The sequence below is a fragment of the Cyprinus carpio genome, chromosome A13 (assembly GCF_018340385.1).
Source record: "Cyprinus carpio isolate SPL01 chromosome A13, ASM1834038v1, whole genome shotgun sequence".
In the NCBI taxonomy this organism is placed as follows: Eukaryota; Metazoa; Chordata; class Actinopteri; order Cypriniformes; family Cyprinidae; genus Cyprinus; species Cyprinus carpio.
The window spans coordinates 18,998,619-19,015,805 of NC_056584.1; the positions used below are offsets into that span (position 1 = coordinate 18,998,619).

At 38.5% G+C, this 17,187-nt stretch overlaps 1 protein-coding gene across 1 annotated transcript; it reads right to left on the reverse strand.

Annotated features, from left to right (window-relative positions):
- Window positions 1–215: 215 nt before the first annotated feature.
- Window positions 216–16,078, reverse strand: fbln5 (fibulin 5). The gene is made up of 11 exons (XM_042769200.1): window positions 15,670–16,078; window positions 14,519–14,573; window positions 13,737–13,785; window positions 13,326–13,646; window positions 4,373–4,495; window positions 3,403–3,519; window positions 3,177–3,293; window positions 2,878–3,000; window positions 2,238–2,364; window positions 1,920–2,115; window positions 216–1,057 (listed from the first exon to the last, which is right to left on the reverse strand). The coding sequence occupies exons 1-11, from the start codon at window positions 15,711–15,713 to the stop codon at window positions 896–898; spliced, it is 1,434 nt and encodes a 477-aa protein (XP_042625134.1). The 5' UTR covers window positions 15,714–16,078; the 3' UTR covers window positions 216–895.
- Between the last annotated feature and the right edge of the window lie 1,109 nt (window positions 16,079–17,187).

Below are 17,187 nucleotides of genomic sequence, written 5' to 3' on the forward strand. Positions count from 1 at the left end.
ATGTATATTAATTCCTCAAATCTTTACACACCAAAACCTTGTTGTTATTGACCCCTTGTGATATCTAATATAGGCTATAGGCCTACATCAAAATTCAGGTCCTTATTATAATGACCGTCTCATTTTATTAAACACCCCTTTAATGTTAATTATAATCACTAATGCCCAACTTTTTAGGCATGAATTTGCTGAAAGTAAACACAAACCAACAAAAGTTCAGGTCATCAAATGTGTGTTTATTGATTGACCAGGCTCTCTATACACAGAGGAAATTCTGCACAGATGCAATAAAAAATTCTGAATCAAAACAAAGACTTTTTTTGAGTCTTCCCTGGGAAACGGGTGCTGAAGGTGCGTTGCAGACTCCTGTCAAGAGCAGGAGCAAGCCTGGGAGCTCTATCACTGCTTGGGGTCATAAAAGGTCAAGAACGAATGAAAGCGGAGCTCTAATACTCACATTCACAGTGAGAACATGTGACACAGGTGCCACAAAAGTAGAAAACCAAATCCAGCTTCACAAAAAAAAAAAAAAAAAAAAAAAACACTTCAGGATCTGCAATTGTGGCAAGAAAAATCACAATGGGAAATGTAAAACAAACAAGATAAAACACAACATAAATATTCTTCTTTGTATGGGCACATGCGTGTGACTGCAGATGACAATGACAGCCAGGCAGCCTAATCAAAAATCTTTATTATGAAATATCAACATTAGCACAAGCTCTGCCCACTAGAGAGCAGATAGAGAGGGTGATGACCACATGAGAGTCCAGATCCACAGAACAAACAAAATGAAGAAATGCAGCTGCCTGAAGGGTAGTGCAGTAACAGGAAGTCCAAGATAGAGGTATGGGGCCATGAAGAGGTGAGAGGTCAGAGGTTCATTTGTAAAGCCTCAGAATGGATGTTCAGAGACAAATATTGTGAGGCGGATGACTGAACTGCCTCGGAAGTTGATGACGTTGTTAACGGTAACCATCTCTAGATCTAGAACGATGGTCTTTGGTCCTCTAATGGGCCGAGCCAGAACCAAAGTTGCACTGATATTACTGGTTTGCTGTGGAAAAAGAGAGAAAGAATGTTTTTGTATTTTATTAATTAATTCTGACTCACTTGTTCTCTTCAGAGTTGAAACATTGCTTGCACACTCTTGGGCAAAATATATAAAAACAAACTCTTTCAACAATTTCAAATGGTATTTGATTAGCTAAGGGACTCCTAGGACCAATAAAGATGTTGCGGTTTGGCTTAGAGTAGAGAATAGAGTAATTTTGAAGGAAAATCTCACAGAAATCATACAGCGCCCTCTAGTGGTCACCTTTATATAAAAACTAACATTCAAAAGCATCCTGTCTGTAAGGTGTTTTAACTGTTTTTTAAAAAATAAGTCTCCTATTGTCACCACGGCTGCATTTATTTGATGAAAAATACAGTAGCATTGTAAAATATTCTTAACATTTAAAATAAGTTTCATAAACATTAATATATTTAAAACATAAAATTTAACACAATTAATGCAATCATATAACTTCTTCAGTCATTATTCCAGTCTTCAGTGTCACACGATCCTTCAGAAATCATTCTAATATGCTGATTTGGTGCTCAAAAAACATTTCTTCTTATTAATTTGGTGCTCAAGAAACATTTCTTATTATCTCAATCAAAACAGCTGTGCTTGGAAAGGCTGAATCTTTTTCAGGATTCTTTGATGAATAGCAAGTTCAAAAGAACAGCATTTATTTACAATAGAAATATTTTATAACATTATAAATGTCTTTACTGTCCCTTTTGATCAAATGAATGCATCCTTGCTCAATAGAAGTATTTATTTCTTAAAAAAATAGTTGACCCTAAACTTTTGAACAGTAATGTAAGTGTTTTACAACAGGCATCAGTTATACAATCAGAAGCCCATTTACCCGCATGTAAAACTCTCGCCCCTCGTTGCCAGACTTGATCTGAAAGATGTAAAATGCTCCAGGGTAACGCGTGGTGGCCTGCATTTGAAATATATCGGCAGGAACACTGCGGCCAGAAGACAAATCCATATGCCTGTACAGGACAGTAAAGGGTCTTTCCCGACACGCCGGATTCTCCGCAGAACACATGCACTGACTGAGAGAGAAAGAAAGAGAGAAATATATTCAGAACATGCTGCAACTGTTCAGCAAAAAACAACAAGTCAAATGACTGACTAAAGCAAACAGGTTTTCTTTTGCAAACATTTGTGAACTCACTTGTCATTGAGCTCTATGTAAGGTGGATCACATCTAAGAGGGTTCAGACAAGTGTAACCTCCCTGGAAATTGAAACACACTTGTGCTGTTGTACAGGTGTTGTTACCAGACTCACATTCATTGAGGTCTTCAAAATCAAACACACAACAGACAGAAATAAGGTTATCATCATGATTCATGATCATTAACAGGAACAATAACAACAACATCAATGTAAAGGGAGCTAAATGGTGCAGCAGATGTGAAATATTCTTGTGTTTAAGGTAAAATGCTAATGCCAATAGCAAAATAAATATTTGGCTATTAATGGCTATAAATACTTCTTACTCGCTATGAAACGTGATTTTATTTTAAAAAGTATAATCATAATTCATATTATGCATACCAAAGGAAAACAATGGAAATCATTGCTATAGGATCATATACAACACAAAAATATTTGTCTCTCTGTAAAACTGCACTTTTTGAAACATAATTTTGTTTCAGTGGTTTAATCTGAGAAATATTCCACATTCTCCAACAAGGAGAAATGCACCTAGAAGGTGCAAGAAACTTTAGAAAAAAATATAAATGATTCAACAAAATCACATTGAAAGAAGCACATAAACCTTCACAGCTCCTTCACATAAACCTGTGATACCTTCACAGCTCCTTCCATCTTCATACACGTAATATCCAGGCGGACACACACAGGAGAATGATCCTGGTGTGTTCACACACGTGTACTGACAAAGGAAGTCTGAGAAACTGCACTCATCCAGATCTGAGAATGGGTAGTGACAAAGACAGACACATTTCACTCTATCAATGCACGCAGTCACACATAAAAATTCAGGCAACAAACATCTTAAACCTCTCTAAAACCTTTAATTGGGACCTTCCTGTTCTCAGCCCCCTATCTTTCTCTATTCAAAGCATCTCTTCTCCTCCCCTGATTACCATTGCAGGTGGTCCCATCAGCGGCGAGCTCGAAGCCCTCGTCACAGGTACACATGAATGAGCCGTATGTGTTCAAACAGCCGTGAGAGCATGGGTTTGTCGCACACTCGTCCACATCTGGTGAGAGTGGAAAAGGACGAAGGTGGCAGATGTCAAGATTTTCAGCAATCTATTGAGCTTAACAATAATGATCACACTAATATGATATTCCTGTGTATATGTGCACCTTGGCATGTCCTGCTATCTGCATTAAGAAGGAATCCAGGGCTACAGGAGCAGGAATATGAGCCAGGGACGTTAGCGCACAGCTGCTGGCAGTAACCATAGCGACACTCATCAATGTCTAAAGAAAGGTGAGTTAGAGAGCACTAAATACGCAAACAGTAGTCAGAACTGAATTAAGACATTGTTTATTGTCAAATACTGATTTTCCAGCATTTAAACATCAAACAAACAAAACTGGATTACTGCATAATTTAACTGTAAAAAAAACTGAATTGTCATAATTTAACTGTTAAAAAATAGTAACTGGACTTTAATTTAAACTACTGTTCAAAATTTTGGGGTTGACAGGAATTGCAATGTTTTTGAAAGAAATGTCTTATGCTCACCACGGCTGCATTTATTTGATCAAAAATACAGTAATATTGTGAAATATTATTAAAATTTAAAAGAAATGTTTTCTATTTCAGTATACTTTGAAATGTAATTTATTCCGTAATTTTCAGCAGCCATTACAACAATCCTAATATTCAGCATTAACCATAATAAAAAAAACAAACACCCTGATTTGGTGCTCAAGGAACAATTCTTATTATTATTCATGTTGAAAACAGTTGTGCTGCGTAATATTTTTGTAGAAATTATCATGCATTTTTTAGGATTCTGTGAGGGACATGAAAGATCAAAAGAACAACATTCATTTGAAATAGAAATCTTTTGTAACCTTACTGTCACCTTTGATTAATTTAATGCATCTTTGGTGAATAAAAACATGAATTTACAAAATTACTAAAATATTACTCACCCTAATGTTTTGAAGAGAAGTGTACTTTAACACTAACATAACGACAACTGGTTTATTAAAGGATTTACTGTGTACATGTTGTGTCACTTGGCATATACATGCAGACATCACAAATTAAAGCACACACTATAACATCAAATTAGCCATTTGTAATGTCTGTAAATCTTACCTTGGCACTGTCCACCCACCAGCCAGTAGCCCTCAGTACATGAGCAGGTATATCCACCAGCTGTATTTATACACACCTGAGTTGGGTTACATTGGTGTGACTGTGTCTCACATTCATCAACATCTAAAAAAAGGAAATAAAGTCATAGTCAGCTCCTACTTGTGCTTTTCCACCACTGTCCACTCTAGAGACTCGCCAGAAACGATTCACCCTTATGAAACAAAAATATGTGGGAATATACTGAAAAATATAAGGTGATATATTACATTATACATTTTCATCTAAACTAGTGCTAATATTTTTCAATATATTGCAATATATGCATTGACCGTGTATGTCTATATATATATAAAAGAAGACAAAAATAGCATTTCATGCAATATTCATAAGGTTTTATCCTACATATCTTGCACATACATGTTCCGATATAAATGTGAATGTATGTACAGTGAGTTACAGCAGACTTCTAGTTATTTCTAGTGACTGTTAAAGGAGAGTAAATCTTAAAACTAAGTGTTATTTCATGTGGTTTGCTAAATATTAATATAGGGGGAGATCTGTTAGTGTTTAATGTTGTATTATTTTGGAATTTGAAAGGGTTTCTAGTATTTTGGGGTTACCATTGTTCTGAAGAGTAGAGCCTGTGGTTAGACTGACAAATGGCTGAACACCAATAAGGCTATATGATACTTTATTTAAAATGCAGTGGCTGTGCATGCTGATAGTCTCTTTGCTAAATACTTTATTACATGCAGGTGTGCTTGTGCTGTTGTTAACTAGGTATACAGTGGTGTGAAAAAGTGTTGGCCTCCTTCTTGATTTCTTACTTTTTTGCATGTTTGTCACACTTTAATGTTTCAGATCAAACAAATTTAAATCTTAGTAAAAGATAACACAAGTGGACACAACATGCAGTTTTTAAATAAAGGTTTTTATTATTAAGGGAAAACAAAATCCAAAACTACATGGCCCTGTGTGAAAAAGTGTTTGCCCCCTAAACCTAATAACTGGTTGGGCCACCCTTAGCAGCAACAACTGCAATCAAGCGTTTGCGATATCTTGCAATGAGTCTGTTACAGAGCTGTGGAGGAATTTTGGTCCACTCATCTATGCAGAACTGTTGTAATTCAACCACATTGGAGGGTTTTCAAGCATGAACCGCCTTTTTAAGGTCATGCCACAGCATCTCAATAGGATACAGGTCAGGACTTTGACTAGGCCACTCCAAAGTCTTCCTTTTGTTTTTCTTCAGCCATTCAGAGTTGGACTTGCTGGTGTGTTTTGGATCATTGTCCTGCAGCAGAACCCAAGTTCGCTTCAGCTTGAGGTCACGAACAGATGGCCGGACATTCTCCTTCAGATTTTTTCAAGTCTTCCACAGAATTCATGGTTCCATTTATCACAGCAAGTCTTCCAGATCCTGAAGCAGCAAAACAGCCCCAGACCATCACTCTACCACCACCATATTTTACTGTTGGTATGATGTTCTTTTTCTGAAATGTGGTGTTTCTTTTACGCCAGACTTAATGGGACACACACCTTCCAAAAAGTTAAACTTTTGTCCTGTCAGTCCACAGAGTATTTTCCCAAAAGTCTTGGGGATCATCAAGATGTTTTCTGGCAAAACTGAGACGAGCCTTTATGTTCTTTTTGCTCAGCAGCGATTTTCGTCTTGGAACTCTGCCATGAAGAACATTTTTGCCCAGTCTCTTTCTTATGGTGGAGTCATGAACACTGACCTTAACTGAGTCAAGTGAGGCCTGCAGTTCTTTGGATGTTGTTGTGGGGTCTTTTGTGACCTCTTGGATGAGTCGTCGCTCATGTTCCATGTTTTTGCCATTTGTGAATAATGGCTCTCACTGTGGCTCGCTGGAGTCCCAAAGCTTTAGAAATGGCTTTATAACCTTTTCCAGACCGATAGATCTCAATTACTTTCTTTCTCATTTGTTTCTTTCTGAATTTCTTTGGATCTCGGCATGATGTCTAGCTTTTGAGGATCTTTTGATCTACTTCACTTGTCAGGCAGGTCCTATTTAAGAGATTACTTGATTGTGAACAGGTGTGGCAGTAATCAGGTCTGGGTGTGGCTAAAGAAATTGAACTCAGGTATGATAAAATACAGTTTTAACAGGGGGGCAAACACAGGGCCATGTAGTTTTGGATTTTGTTTTCCCTTAATAATAAAAACCTTCATTTAAAAACTGCATGTTGTGTTTACTTCTGTTATCTTGTGTTATTAATATTTAAATTTGTTTGAATATCTGAAACATTAAAGTGTGACAAACATGCAAAAAAATAAGAAATCAGGAAGGGGGTCAACATTTTTAAAACACCACTGTATATGAAAATATGAAACATATGTTATGTAAATAATTATAAAACATAATAAATATATTATATATGTTTATATATGTGCGTATATATTGCATGAGTAAATATATATGCAATATATTTATACACGTACAGTGCCATATCTTATCACATTTACATCGATATGTTATGAAGTTTATTAATATACAATAAAATATACTGTCACATATTTTTCAATATTTGAAAGCAGCAATTCCTTTTGTATTTTTCAATATACTGTAATATATTAAAGGGGTCATATGATGCTGCTAAAAAAAAGATTATTTTGTGTATTTGGTGTAATGAAATGTATTTAATGCGGTTTAAGGTAAAAAAAAAACACACATTATTTCACATCACATACTGTACATTATTATTTCTCTATGCCCCGCCTTCTGAAACGCGTCGATTTTTACAAGGCTTATCTCTCTGAAAAGCAAGTTGTGCTGTGATTGGCCAGCTATCCAGCATGTTGTGATTGGCCGAATGCCTCAAGCGTGTGACGGAAATGCTACGCCTCTTAACATATTGTGATGCCTTGTTCGGCTGGAGTGACGAGACATAAACATAAAACACATTATAAACGTGATATAAACAAGATTTCTAGTCGTGTCTTCTTTTGGAAGGCAAAAACAAAGTAGTTTCGCTTTCTCAAAGAAACAGCATCTCACACCCCGGCCTTGAGTGAGCAGAGGCCGGAGGTCTAGAGTGAGCTGTGGTCTAGAACGAGCCGCAGCCGGCTTGAGTGAGCAGAGGCCATAGGTCTAGAGTGAGCAGTGGTCTAGAGTGAGCCGCGGCCAGCTTGAGTGAGCAGAGCCCGGAGGTCTAGAGTGAGCCGCGGCTGGCTTGAGTGAGCAGAGCCCGGAGGTCTAGAGTGAGCTGTAGTCTAGAATGAGCCGCAGCCGGCTAGAGTGAGCAGAGCCCATAGGTCTAGAGTGAGCAGAGGTCTATAGTGAGCCACGGCCGGCTTGAGTGAGCAGAGGCCGGAGGTCTAGAGTGAGCTGTGGTCTAGAACGAGCCGCAGCCGGCTTGAGTGAGCAGAGGCCGGAGGTCTAGAGTGAGCAGTGGTCTAGAATGAGCCGCGGCCAGCTTGAGTGAGCAGAGCCCGGAGGTCTAGAGTGAGCCGCTGTGGCCGGCTTGAGTGAGCAGAGGCCGGAGGTCTAGAGTGAGCTGTGGTCTAGAACGAGCCGCAGCCGGCTTGAGTGAGCAGAGCCCATAGGTCTAGAGTGAGCAGTGGTCTAGAGTGAGCCGCGACCAGCTTGAGTGAGCAGAGGCCGGAGGTCTAGAGTGAGCAGCCGCCTTCATAACTTAGCATATGCCGAAGGTCTAGAGTGAGCTGAGCCGGCTTGATTGAGCAGAGGCCGGAGGTCTAGAGTGAGCAGAGGTCTAGAGTGAGCCGCGGCCAGCTTGAGTGAGCAGAGCCCGGAGGTCTAGAGTGAGCCGTGGTCTAGAGTGACCTGTGGCCCCAGGCTTGAGTGAGCAGAGGCCGGAGGTCTAGAGTGAGCCGTGGTCTAGAGTGAGCAGAGGCGGGCGGCTTGAGGTGGATTCTACGAAGAAGCGTACTTTGTGCGTGTGGCAACCACATGTGACGACCCCGGGCTGGACTCCGCTTCATCCACGGTGAAAGCCCATTCTGCGACCCACAGTGCAAAGTTGATGTATTTCCTCAGCGACCAGCACGGATCAGCTCCAGGCATGAGGAAGCGGATATCATCCTCTTTTGGAAGGTCAAACAAAGTAGTTTCGCTTTTACAGTGAAACACACAGCGTCTATAAGACATGACGGTGGCAACAACAATACTACAACGAGAATAAAAGGTACGCCTTCTTTCTTTGCGTGAACATCTGGGTGGCATTATACAAATCTTCCCACATAGTGACCTAGAGATGTGGGGGGCGTGTTAGAACGAGCCGTTTCAGAGGGGCGTGGACGAGTGTTAACTTTTATAAAGAATCTCTTTGGATTTGAGACTTTACGCTTTGCAACTTTACAGATCGTCTTTATTCACCAAGAGCTTGTAACACTCCAAAGAGAAAGGAAAATTTGAAATTACATCATATGACCCCTTTAACACAATATATTATTCTGTATATTTTCAATATACCGTTAAATCATTAAATATATCGATCATTCATATATAAGGAAATATATTTCCTTTGCAAAAGGGCATCTTGGTGTATGTAACTTCATAACAATTAAATGTTTCATTATTATCAGAATACTTTATCTGTCCCATAGCTTGCCCTCTGTGGACAGATGTTCTTTACATTAGCTTAGCAGGTCTGTTACAACTCGAACTCCATCCCTGACCTCTTAAATCTTACATTAATATCACATCTTAAACAAATAGCTAGTCTTACACAACACATTTCCAAAACTGGAATTCATTTCTCTCTGTTTCACTCTCGCACACACATTATCAGCACAATTCCTTATGAGGGCATCATATGCCTTCAATACCCGAAAAAGCACCCTTGGTTCTCAGACCATGAAGTCACATGTTTTAAAAGTAAGCAAACATTACTATGAAAGTGATGAGGGTGTGATGGATTTGGGGGGTTGAGGACCGTGTGAAAGCCAGATAATTCATTTCTTTTGGTCAAAGCTGCCAACAGAACAACTGTTTCTATTTGGGTAGAGTGATGCAATGGGTCCTGGCAAGCCAAGCTGAAATTCCATAATAAGTTACTTGTGCACTTTTAAATTACCCATTCACTTGCATTTGGCATTTCAATGAAAGTACCTTATATTGCAATATAATCACAAAGGCAGTCACCTGTTTTGCATTACACCTACTTGCAATTGAACTTTTGTGTTAGCAGGTCAGATCATTAACTATTAAACAGCTTGTTAATACGAGACATCATCATTACAGCTAGGTCTGATAGCAGAGATGCGCTGTATGAGACATGAAGCCCAGCTGGCCCCTAGAGAGTGAAGGAGAGCATCTGGATTACATGTGTACTATCACACACGTCTGATCTGAGGTGGAAGGATCCGGAGCATTCTGGGAATGCCAGCATTTTGGAGATCAGATCTGATCCAGAGATTATACAGTAAATTTTGCACAAGATTTAAATGAGGGTCAGAGGAAAGAGGTAAATGAAAGAGATGGAAACGTGTCTGCATGTAAAAGAGGAAGAGAAATCAATGACATAAAATGTCCACAGGTGATATCATTCATGTGGTCAGAATCATGACTTTTACTAGACTTTTAACAAGTTTACTATGGTACAATTCATTAAATTTAACAAGGGGCCCAAATACCAGATGTTGCTGAGGTCATTAAATCTAATCTTCACATCAGAGATATTCAATCCCTTAAAAGTAAGCCCAGACAAAATCTGAAGGCTTTACTCATATTTGGAAAATCTGCAATTCTGTATGGATTTACACATGGTAAATGTGTTAAAATGAACACATAACACTCTAATTGCTAGTTGAAAGCAAAATCAACAAACAAATACTCAAGAGGGTGGGGAATTAATATGAATGATGGGTATTACAATTCATACATGTTTGTCTAATGCAAAACAATTCATCAAACAAAAAAGACACATGCAAGACAAAACTTTTCAGCCATGCAAGATTTATAGATGATTAATATGAACAAACAGATTGAGGTCAATCCAGGACCCAAGAATCTGGCACCAACTCAAAACTCTTGCTTCCATATGCACATCTTCATTCCAGAGATTGTTTATATTATATCAAAGGCATTTACAATCTGCCACTGCAATAGTTCAAGCAGGACGGTCAAACAACACTTCACACAGCCTATGTGAGTTAGTCGGAATCATTATACTAACGTGAGGTGTACAGTGAGCCTCATGTTACTACAGTGAGTAGTAATAATGTTTAGTGTGGAATGTCTAGAGCAGCCACAACGAGAGTCTTATTTGAGAGTGAAATACAGTAAAACAATAGCATAAAGTACAATTAGAGGGTGAAATTTGAAAAGCAACCTCCTTACCTGCAGAATCAGAAATATCTCCAGTAACTCTTAGGAGCTGCTCAACTCTTTCAGCTTGATCTACACTGTCCTACACTGACTTTACACAGAAAATACAAATTGGTTGATAGTAATAATAATAAAATCTTTATCTGTTACCATTCAAAAGTTAGGGTTCAGAAAGATTTTCTGCAAGACATTAATACATCTTTTTATCAAGGATAACTTAAATTGATCAAAAGTGACAAAGACATTTAAAATAATTTCATGTTCTAAAGATTTATATTTCAAATGAATGCATTCAGCTTTGCCACCATAGAAATAAATTAAATTTTAAAATATATAAATATATTAAAAATGAAATGTCATAATATTACTGTTTTACTGTATTTTGATCATATAAATGCATGAGAGACTTCTTTTTAAAAAAACATTAAAAAAAACTTACCAACCCCAACCTTTTGAATGCTGGTGTATATTGTTTAAACAGCATGATTACATATAAAGTTTAATGACTCAGAAATAGTAATGACATCATACCTTAATTTCCAGACGTCCCACTAAGCTAGAACACATTAATTAGTCTGCGGTACTAGAGCCCACTCCACATTTGCTGACAGACACCGTCTACAGTCCCACAGCCTGAGTAGGTAAGTTTCAACCTGACAAATCAAATAATTTTTGGATATTTTGCAAGTTAATAAAGTTAATTAAAGCTCTTGAATTTTAGATTTTATGCAAAGCATCCACATTCCTGAATTACAAGTGAGCTTTAGATCTTCTTTTCTCAAGTTTCACCTGAACTGAACTGTCATTCAGTGGGTGAATACATTTTTAGAAGTGCCTATAAGCTTTACTGAAGCTAAAGACAGGATTGATGGGATTTATGATGGCACATTTCAGGCACTGACTGGGTTGATTGTTTTAGTCCTTCAAGCCTTACTGTAGAGCCACTGGCAAGAGGGCATTCCCTGGCTTTTACAAACACACACACTAACACTACAGCAATACCTGTTAGATGAATGATGGAATGGTTTAACACACACTTTTCTGTACAATTTCTGTTCCATAATACCATCTCTTAACATACATAACAAACACACTGTACAAAGGATGCTTGCAAATTGCACAGCTGGTCGATGACAGATCTAATTCAACAACCAGTGACCTCATGTTTGGCACGAGCAACCACAGATGCTGAGATTGTAATGGTTTGTCCAATGAAGCTTAAAACGCTGTTGTATTGAACATCTCAGTAGCTTTATAAAACCAGTGCCTTTGTCCAAAATCTTCATTAATCAGTCCAAGTTTTTCCCAGATCAAGACATGTGCATATACGCACAAGCATGTTCATGAGCATATCTGTGTATGCATCTTCTTTATAACACTGTATTGGGCTTTAAAGGTAACATACGCATCATTGTGTGTTTTTGCAGAGGAGCAAGAGAGGACTGGAGAATGCATTAACTGCAAAGACTGGCACCAATTCGAGACAAATCCGCAGACCATATCAAAAAATACAGCAAGCAGTCATTTGTGCTACTATTTATCAAATGGCACATGAAATAGGTCTGCACGCTGACATGCATAAAGACACCGACAACACAAAATATAAAACCTATCTAGATCAAAGCAATAAAACATAAGAGATATCCCCGACACCACAATCAGCTCAACAACTTAGACAACGCAGATCACATAGAGTCAGTTACAAACTGATGATTTATGACAGTGAATAAGACACTCTAAAACCATCTTGTTGAATTGTAAGGTTGGATCCAGTAAGGAGGGCAAAATGCCAGTTCCTGTGTGTCTTCCTGCCTCTTCACAAGTTTGTTCTGAGGTTCCACAGTATTTTGTGGTTCCACACTAATGACTGATCCTGTCCAAATTACGAGATTCATTCTGCTGAAGTCCTTAAGATGCCACTCAGCCCACCGCAGCCATTATTAAATTACAGTCCAGCACAGAACTGGGTCTTTGCCTCATTTCAGAGTGAGAAGACCCATGGACCATTGCAGAAAATGAAGTAAACATGAGACCACAACCTGATGTGACTCAAGAGTGAGTATCGCCCACATCTCAAAGAGTCTTCTTAGCTTGTGTTATTTATTATAAAGAAATGGCTTTACATTTGCCAGAATGTATAAAGTTCTTTTTGTGCACTAAACTTGCATTTGACATTTTATCAAGTGCAAATAATTGGTTCACATAAACTTTTGAAAAAACAACAACAATAAGGCATGATAACATTTAAAACTGTTAAGTATCTGTTTTGTTATTATTTTAAGTTAATAATCCAACAGTGACTAATTCAAATTGTCACAGTATGGTCTTCTTGTTCATCAGATATGTATTCCAGCAGTTACTAGTTTCTATTTAGTTAGTCACTAATGCATAATGATTAGATACTAGCACTTATTACTAGTCACCATCCTAATTCACTAATCTTGGACTTAAATTTAACTTGATTTCAATCTCATTCTGACATATAGCACACTTAAAAAATTGCTGAATAAACATCTACAACTAAAGTTAATCTAATTGACATATATCAAATCTTCTGGGTTTGAACCTACAACCTTTCAGGTGCTATCTTTAACTAACATGGCTGGGATAGTGGAATATATAGGACCATGAGGCAAACTTACCAACACAAGTTCCATCAGCACCAAGTGTATATCCAAGGATGCAGGGAGTGGACCGGCTCACTATTGGGTAGCTCGGACCAGGGCCTGGACCAGGACCTGCTCCGACAGGAGGAACGTTAGGAATGAATGGTTCAGAATATCCTAAAGATCTGTCAGGGTAGGACTCTTCGGGATAGGAAGGCTCAGGGTAGGAGCGTGGACTGTTCCGGGCATAGGATTGGGAGTAGAGTCCGCGGGGGATGCACAGGTATCCACCGTTCTGATTTACGCACCGCATGTCACCTCGACATGGGTCTGGTAGTGTCCGGCACTCATCAATGTCTAAGCATATGTGAGAGGTGGCATTAACAGCTGTATTTGAAACACAAGTTTCAATGAACATTTTAATAACATCGCAGAAATGCCACTAACCGATACACTGTCTGGCCCGGTGTTCATAAGTAAATCCTTCTGTGCAAGTCTGGAGAGAAACACGCAATTTATAGTCAGTCCAATAGATAAACAAACAGCAGTTTATGGAGTTCATTATGTGCAAGTAGTTATGTTGAAGTAGTTTGATATTGCTATCGTATGTTAAAGTTAATTTTTCTGTTAAAGATGTACAACAGTGAAAAGTGAAAGTGAAAGTCGTGACATTTGCCAAGTATGGTAACCCATACTCGGAATTGATGCTCTGCATTTAACCCATCCAAGTGCACACACACAGCAGTTAGAAGCGAACACACCATGAACACACACCCGGAGCAGTGGGCAGCTATATCCTCCACCCGGGGGTTCAGCGCCTTACTCACGGGCACTTCAGCCATGGGTACTGAAGGTGGAAGAGAGTGCTGTTCATTTGTTCCCTCCCACCTACAACTCCCGCCAGCACCGAGACTCAAACCTGCGACCTTCAGGTTACAAGTCCAAATCTCTAACCATTAGGCCAGAAGGTTGTAGGTTCGAGTCCCAGTGCTGGCAGGAATTATAGGTGGGTGGGGAGTGAATGAACAGCGCTCTCTTCCACCCTCAATACCCATGGCTGCAGTGCCCTTCAGCAAGGCACTAAATGAACATTTTAATAGCACTGGAAAAGCAAAAAACAGCACTGGAAAAGCAAAAAAACAAAAAGAAAACAAGTGAGGCATTCTTATTACGACACGCATTGAGCAACAGTGCCAAGCTTGAATGACTTAAAACAGAAATTCATTTACCTGACTTTTCCCAGAGTGAATGCAGCATATGACACATATTAAAACTGACAACATTCTATAAATAAAAAACAAAATGCCTTGTTAAATCATTCTGAAAATAAAAAACACATGAAAATGTTTAAGTTTCATTCATTGGAATAAGCAGTATGAAGGCTCATTCAAAACCAAGAATATCAACAAACACTTTTCTATAAGCTTGATAATTTTTTACAAACTTATTTTCATGGTTTACATATTAGTTTGAAGCACTATGATAATGATAACATTTCATTCTTAAAAATATCTAATAGCTGTTTTGATACTATCACTTATTGTCTTGTAAGTAATCCAGTAGTGACTAAAATCTGTTTAAATATGTCACTAGTAGGGTCTTCCTGTTTTTATTATTATTATTATTATTATTATTGTTTTTTTTTTTTTTTTTTTTTTTTGTAACTATTCCATTTAACCATCCAAAAAATTACAGTAACAGTTCAGATAGTCACTATACTCATCACATACTAGCATTTATTAATTTGGTACTAGTAACCATCCCAATAGTGACAAGTAACTATTCCATTGCTGCTGGTACCAAATTAGAAATATCTTGCCACTAAATTCTTTTGGGATCTGTGGTTCAGATATCAACTGTTCACTAGTATCCTTTCTATTTTCACCATAACTATCCATTGATATTATTAGTATTTGTTCTATATCTATTCCAGTTTTCCTAGAAAAATTGAAGGCAGCTATTAATTTGACATTTGTATGAATATGAATCATTCTGACTACTCTGTACATATGACAAGCTACTAGATAAGCATATGACAAGCAAGAATAAGTAACTGTTGGAATAGTTACTAAAATCAAGAATGGAACCCACTGAATTCAATGGCAGTTAGCAACTTGTCACTAGTAACAATGGAATAGTTATTTGTCACTACTGGAATGGTAGCTAATTGCAAATGAATAAGTACTATTGACTAATTGAATAGATGTTAGTCACTTTTGAAATAAGTACTAGAATCTATCAATAGTCAGTTCAAACATACTATTCAGGATTACTAAGTGGCAAGTCATAAGTAAGCACTGTGGCATAAAATAGATACTAGTTAGTTGTAAGTAATGTAGCTATGCTTACCACGGAGCACCATCTGTCTAATTAAACTCACCTTTTGTTGGTCGACCAACTCAAGCCACGTAGTTCAAATGACATGTTTATGTGGATCCTTGTGTTTCCCTTGGAAAGATTGTCACACCGCCAACCCGTAAACTCCTCGGAATAGGAAAAGAGTTGATAAATGCCCAAAGCGCAAAACGCAGTGCTCAAAGCGCCCCCTCCGCGTACGCGCGTTCACTTGAATGTCGAGACACTTGGCTTTGGTCACCCGATGCGGCCGCCCTGTCGACCGATGGCAGGACCGTGTGAGAACATTGACCAATAGTAAGAGGAGGGTCTTGCTATCTAAAAAAGAGAAAACTTGCTGTTTCTCCTTACTCGGCCCACTCCACGGATTGTTTAGCAATGCAAATAAACGGGCCCCCAGAGCACTTGGCCAACAGCTGGATCCCATCAAAGACAGACAGCCCCCTTTGGAACGAAAGCGCGCACAGGGAGCTGCCACAGACCCAAACGAGGAGAAGGAAGAAGGCAGTGAGGAAAACCGAGAAAAGGATCTATAAAATGACGCATAATTAAATCGTAAGGCTCACCAGCCTGCTTAAATTTAGAGGGGGCTACTGTATGTGCCGGTGCCGAGTCATCACGTCAGAATCCACCACCCAAAATCACTAAGAAATAATAGAGTCCTTCAGGATGTTCGTAAAGTAAAAAGTTGCTCTCGCGCGTTAGTATAAGCGGGATGTCAAAAGTTTTTAAATATCAAAAATGTACATATCACAAATAGCCTTTATAACCAAAATAGTTTATTTCACATAACTTTTTTTCATTTTTAAAAAAAATGAAATTAACATTTAGCTAACTGTATTACTGACACAAGAGCCGTTGAAAAACTAAATGACAATATGGGTTGAAACGTTAGATTTCTTGTCAAATTTACCTATATAAATTTATTTAAAAATTGACTGCCGCGCACCGATTGGACAGCAGACCATGACAACAGCAAGTGTCACCCTGACCTGCATCTTGTTAGCTACTGCCCAGTGTAAATAAGCTGAAATGGCCTTGTACCGCTAACCTTTGAGTTGTTGACACACTCGGCCCACACACTTGACTGGAAGGTACACATACACAGGCAGAATTTGTTTTTATTGTATCCTTTTATGTCAGCTTACTTTGCTTTTGCTTTTGTCTGATTAATTGGGTCTAGAATAGGTTTGGCAGTATCTTACAGGCCAGATGTGGACGGAATTCAGCAGGGAAGACTGTGCTGGGAGACTGAGACATTTTATCAGGGCATTTTTTTCATGGATAAGGCTAGAAGATGGAGTCAGTGGTCACATCCTCGGGCAGCACACTGCCACTCTCTCTCTCTCTGCTGCTCACCTGAAATAACTCAACCGTTCAGTGGCAACTGTGTGAACTTGAGCACTACTTAAGAGCAAGTTTTTTGAGAGTTGCATCAGTCAACAGTAGGCTAGAGTGAGCCATTGGAAGCATTAGTGATATGTTACACAACTTTTTTTTTTATTAAATCACTCATTAGACTCTTAAATACAAATATTTCCAG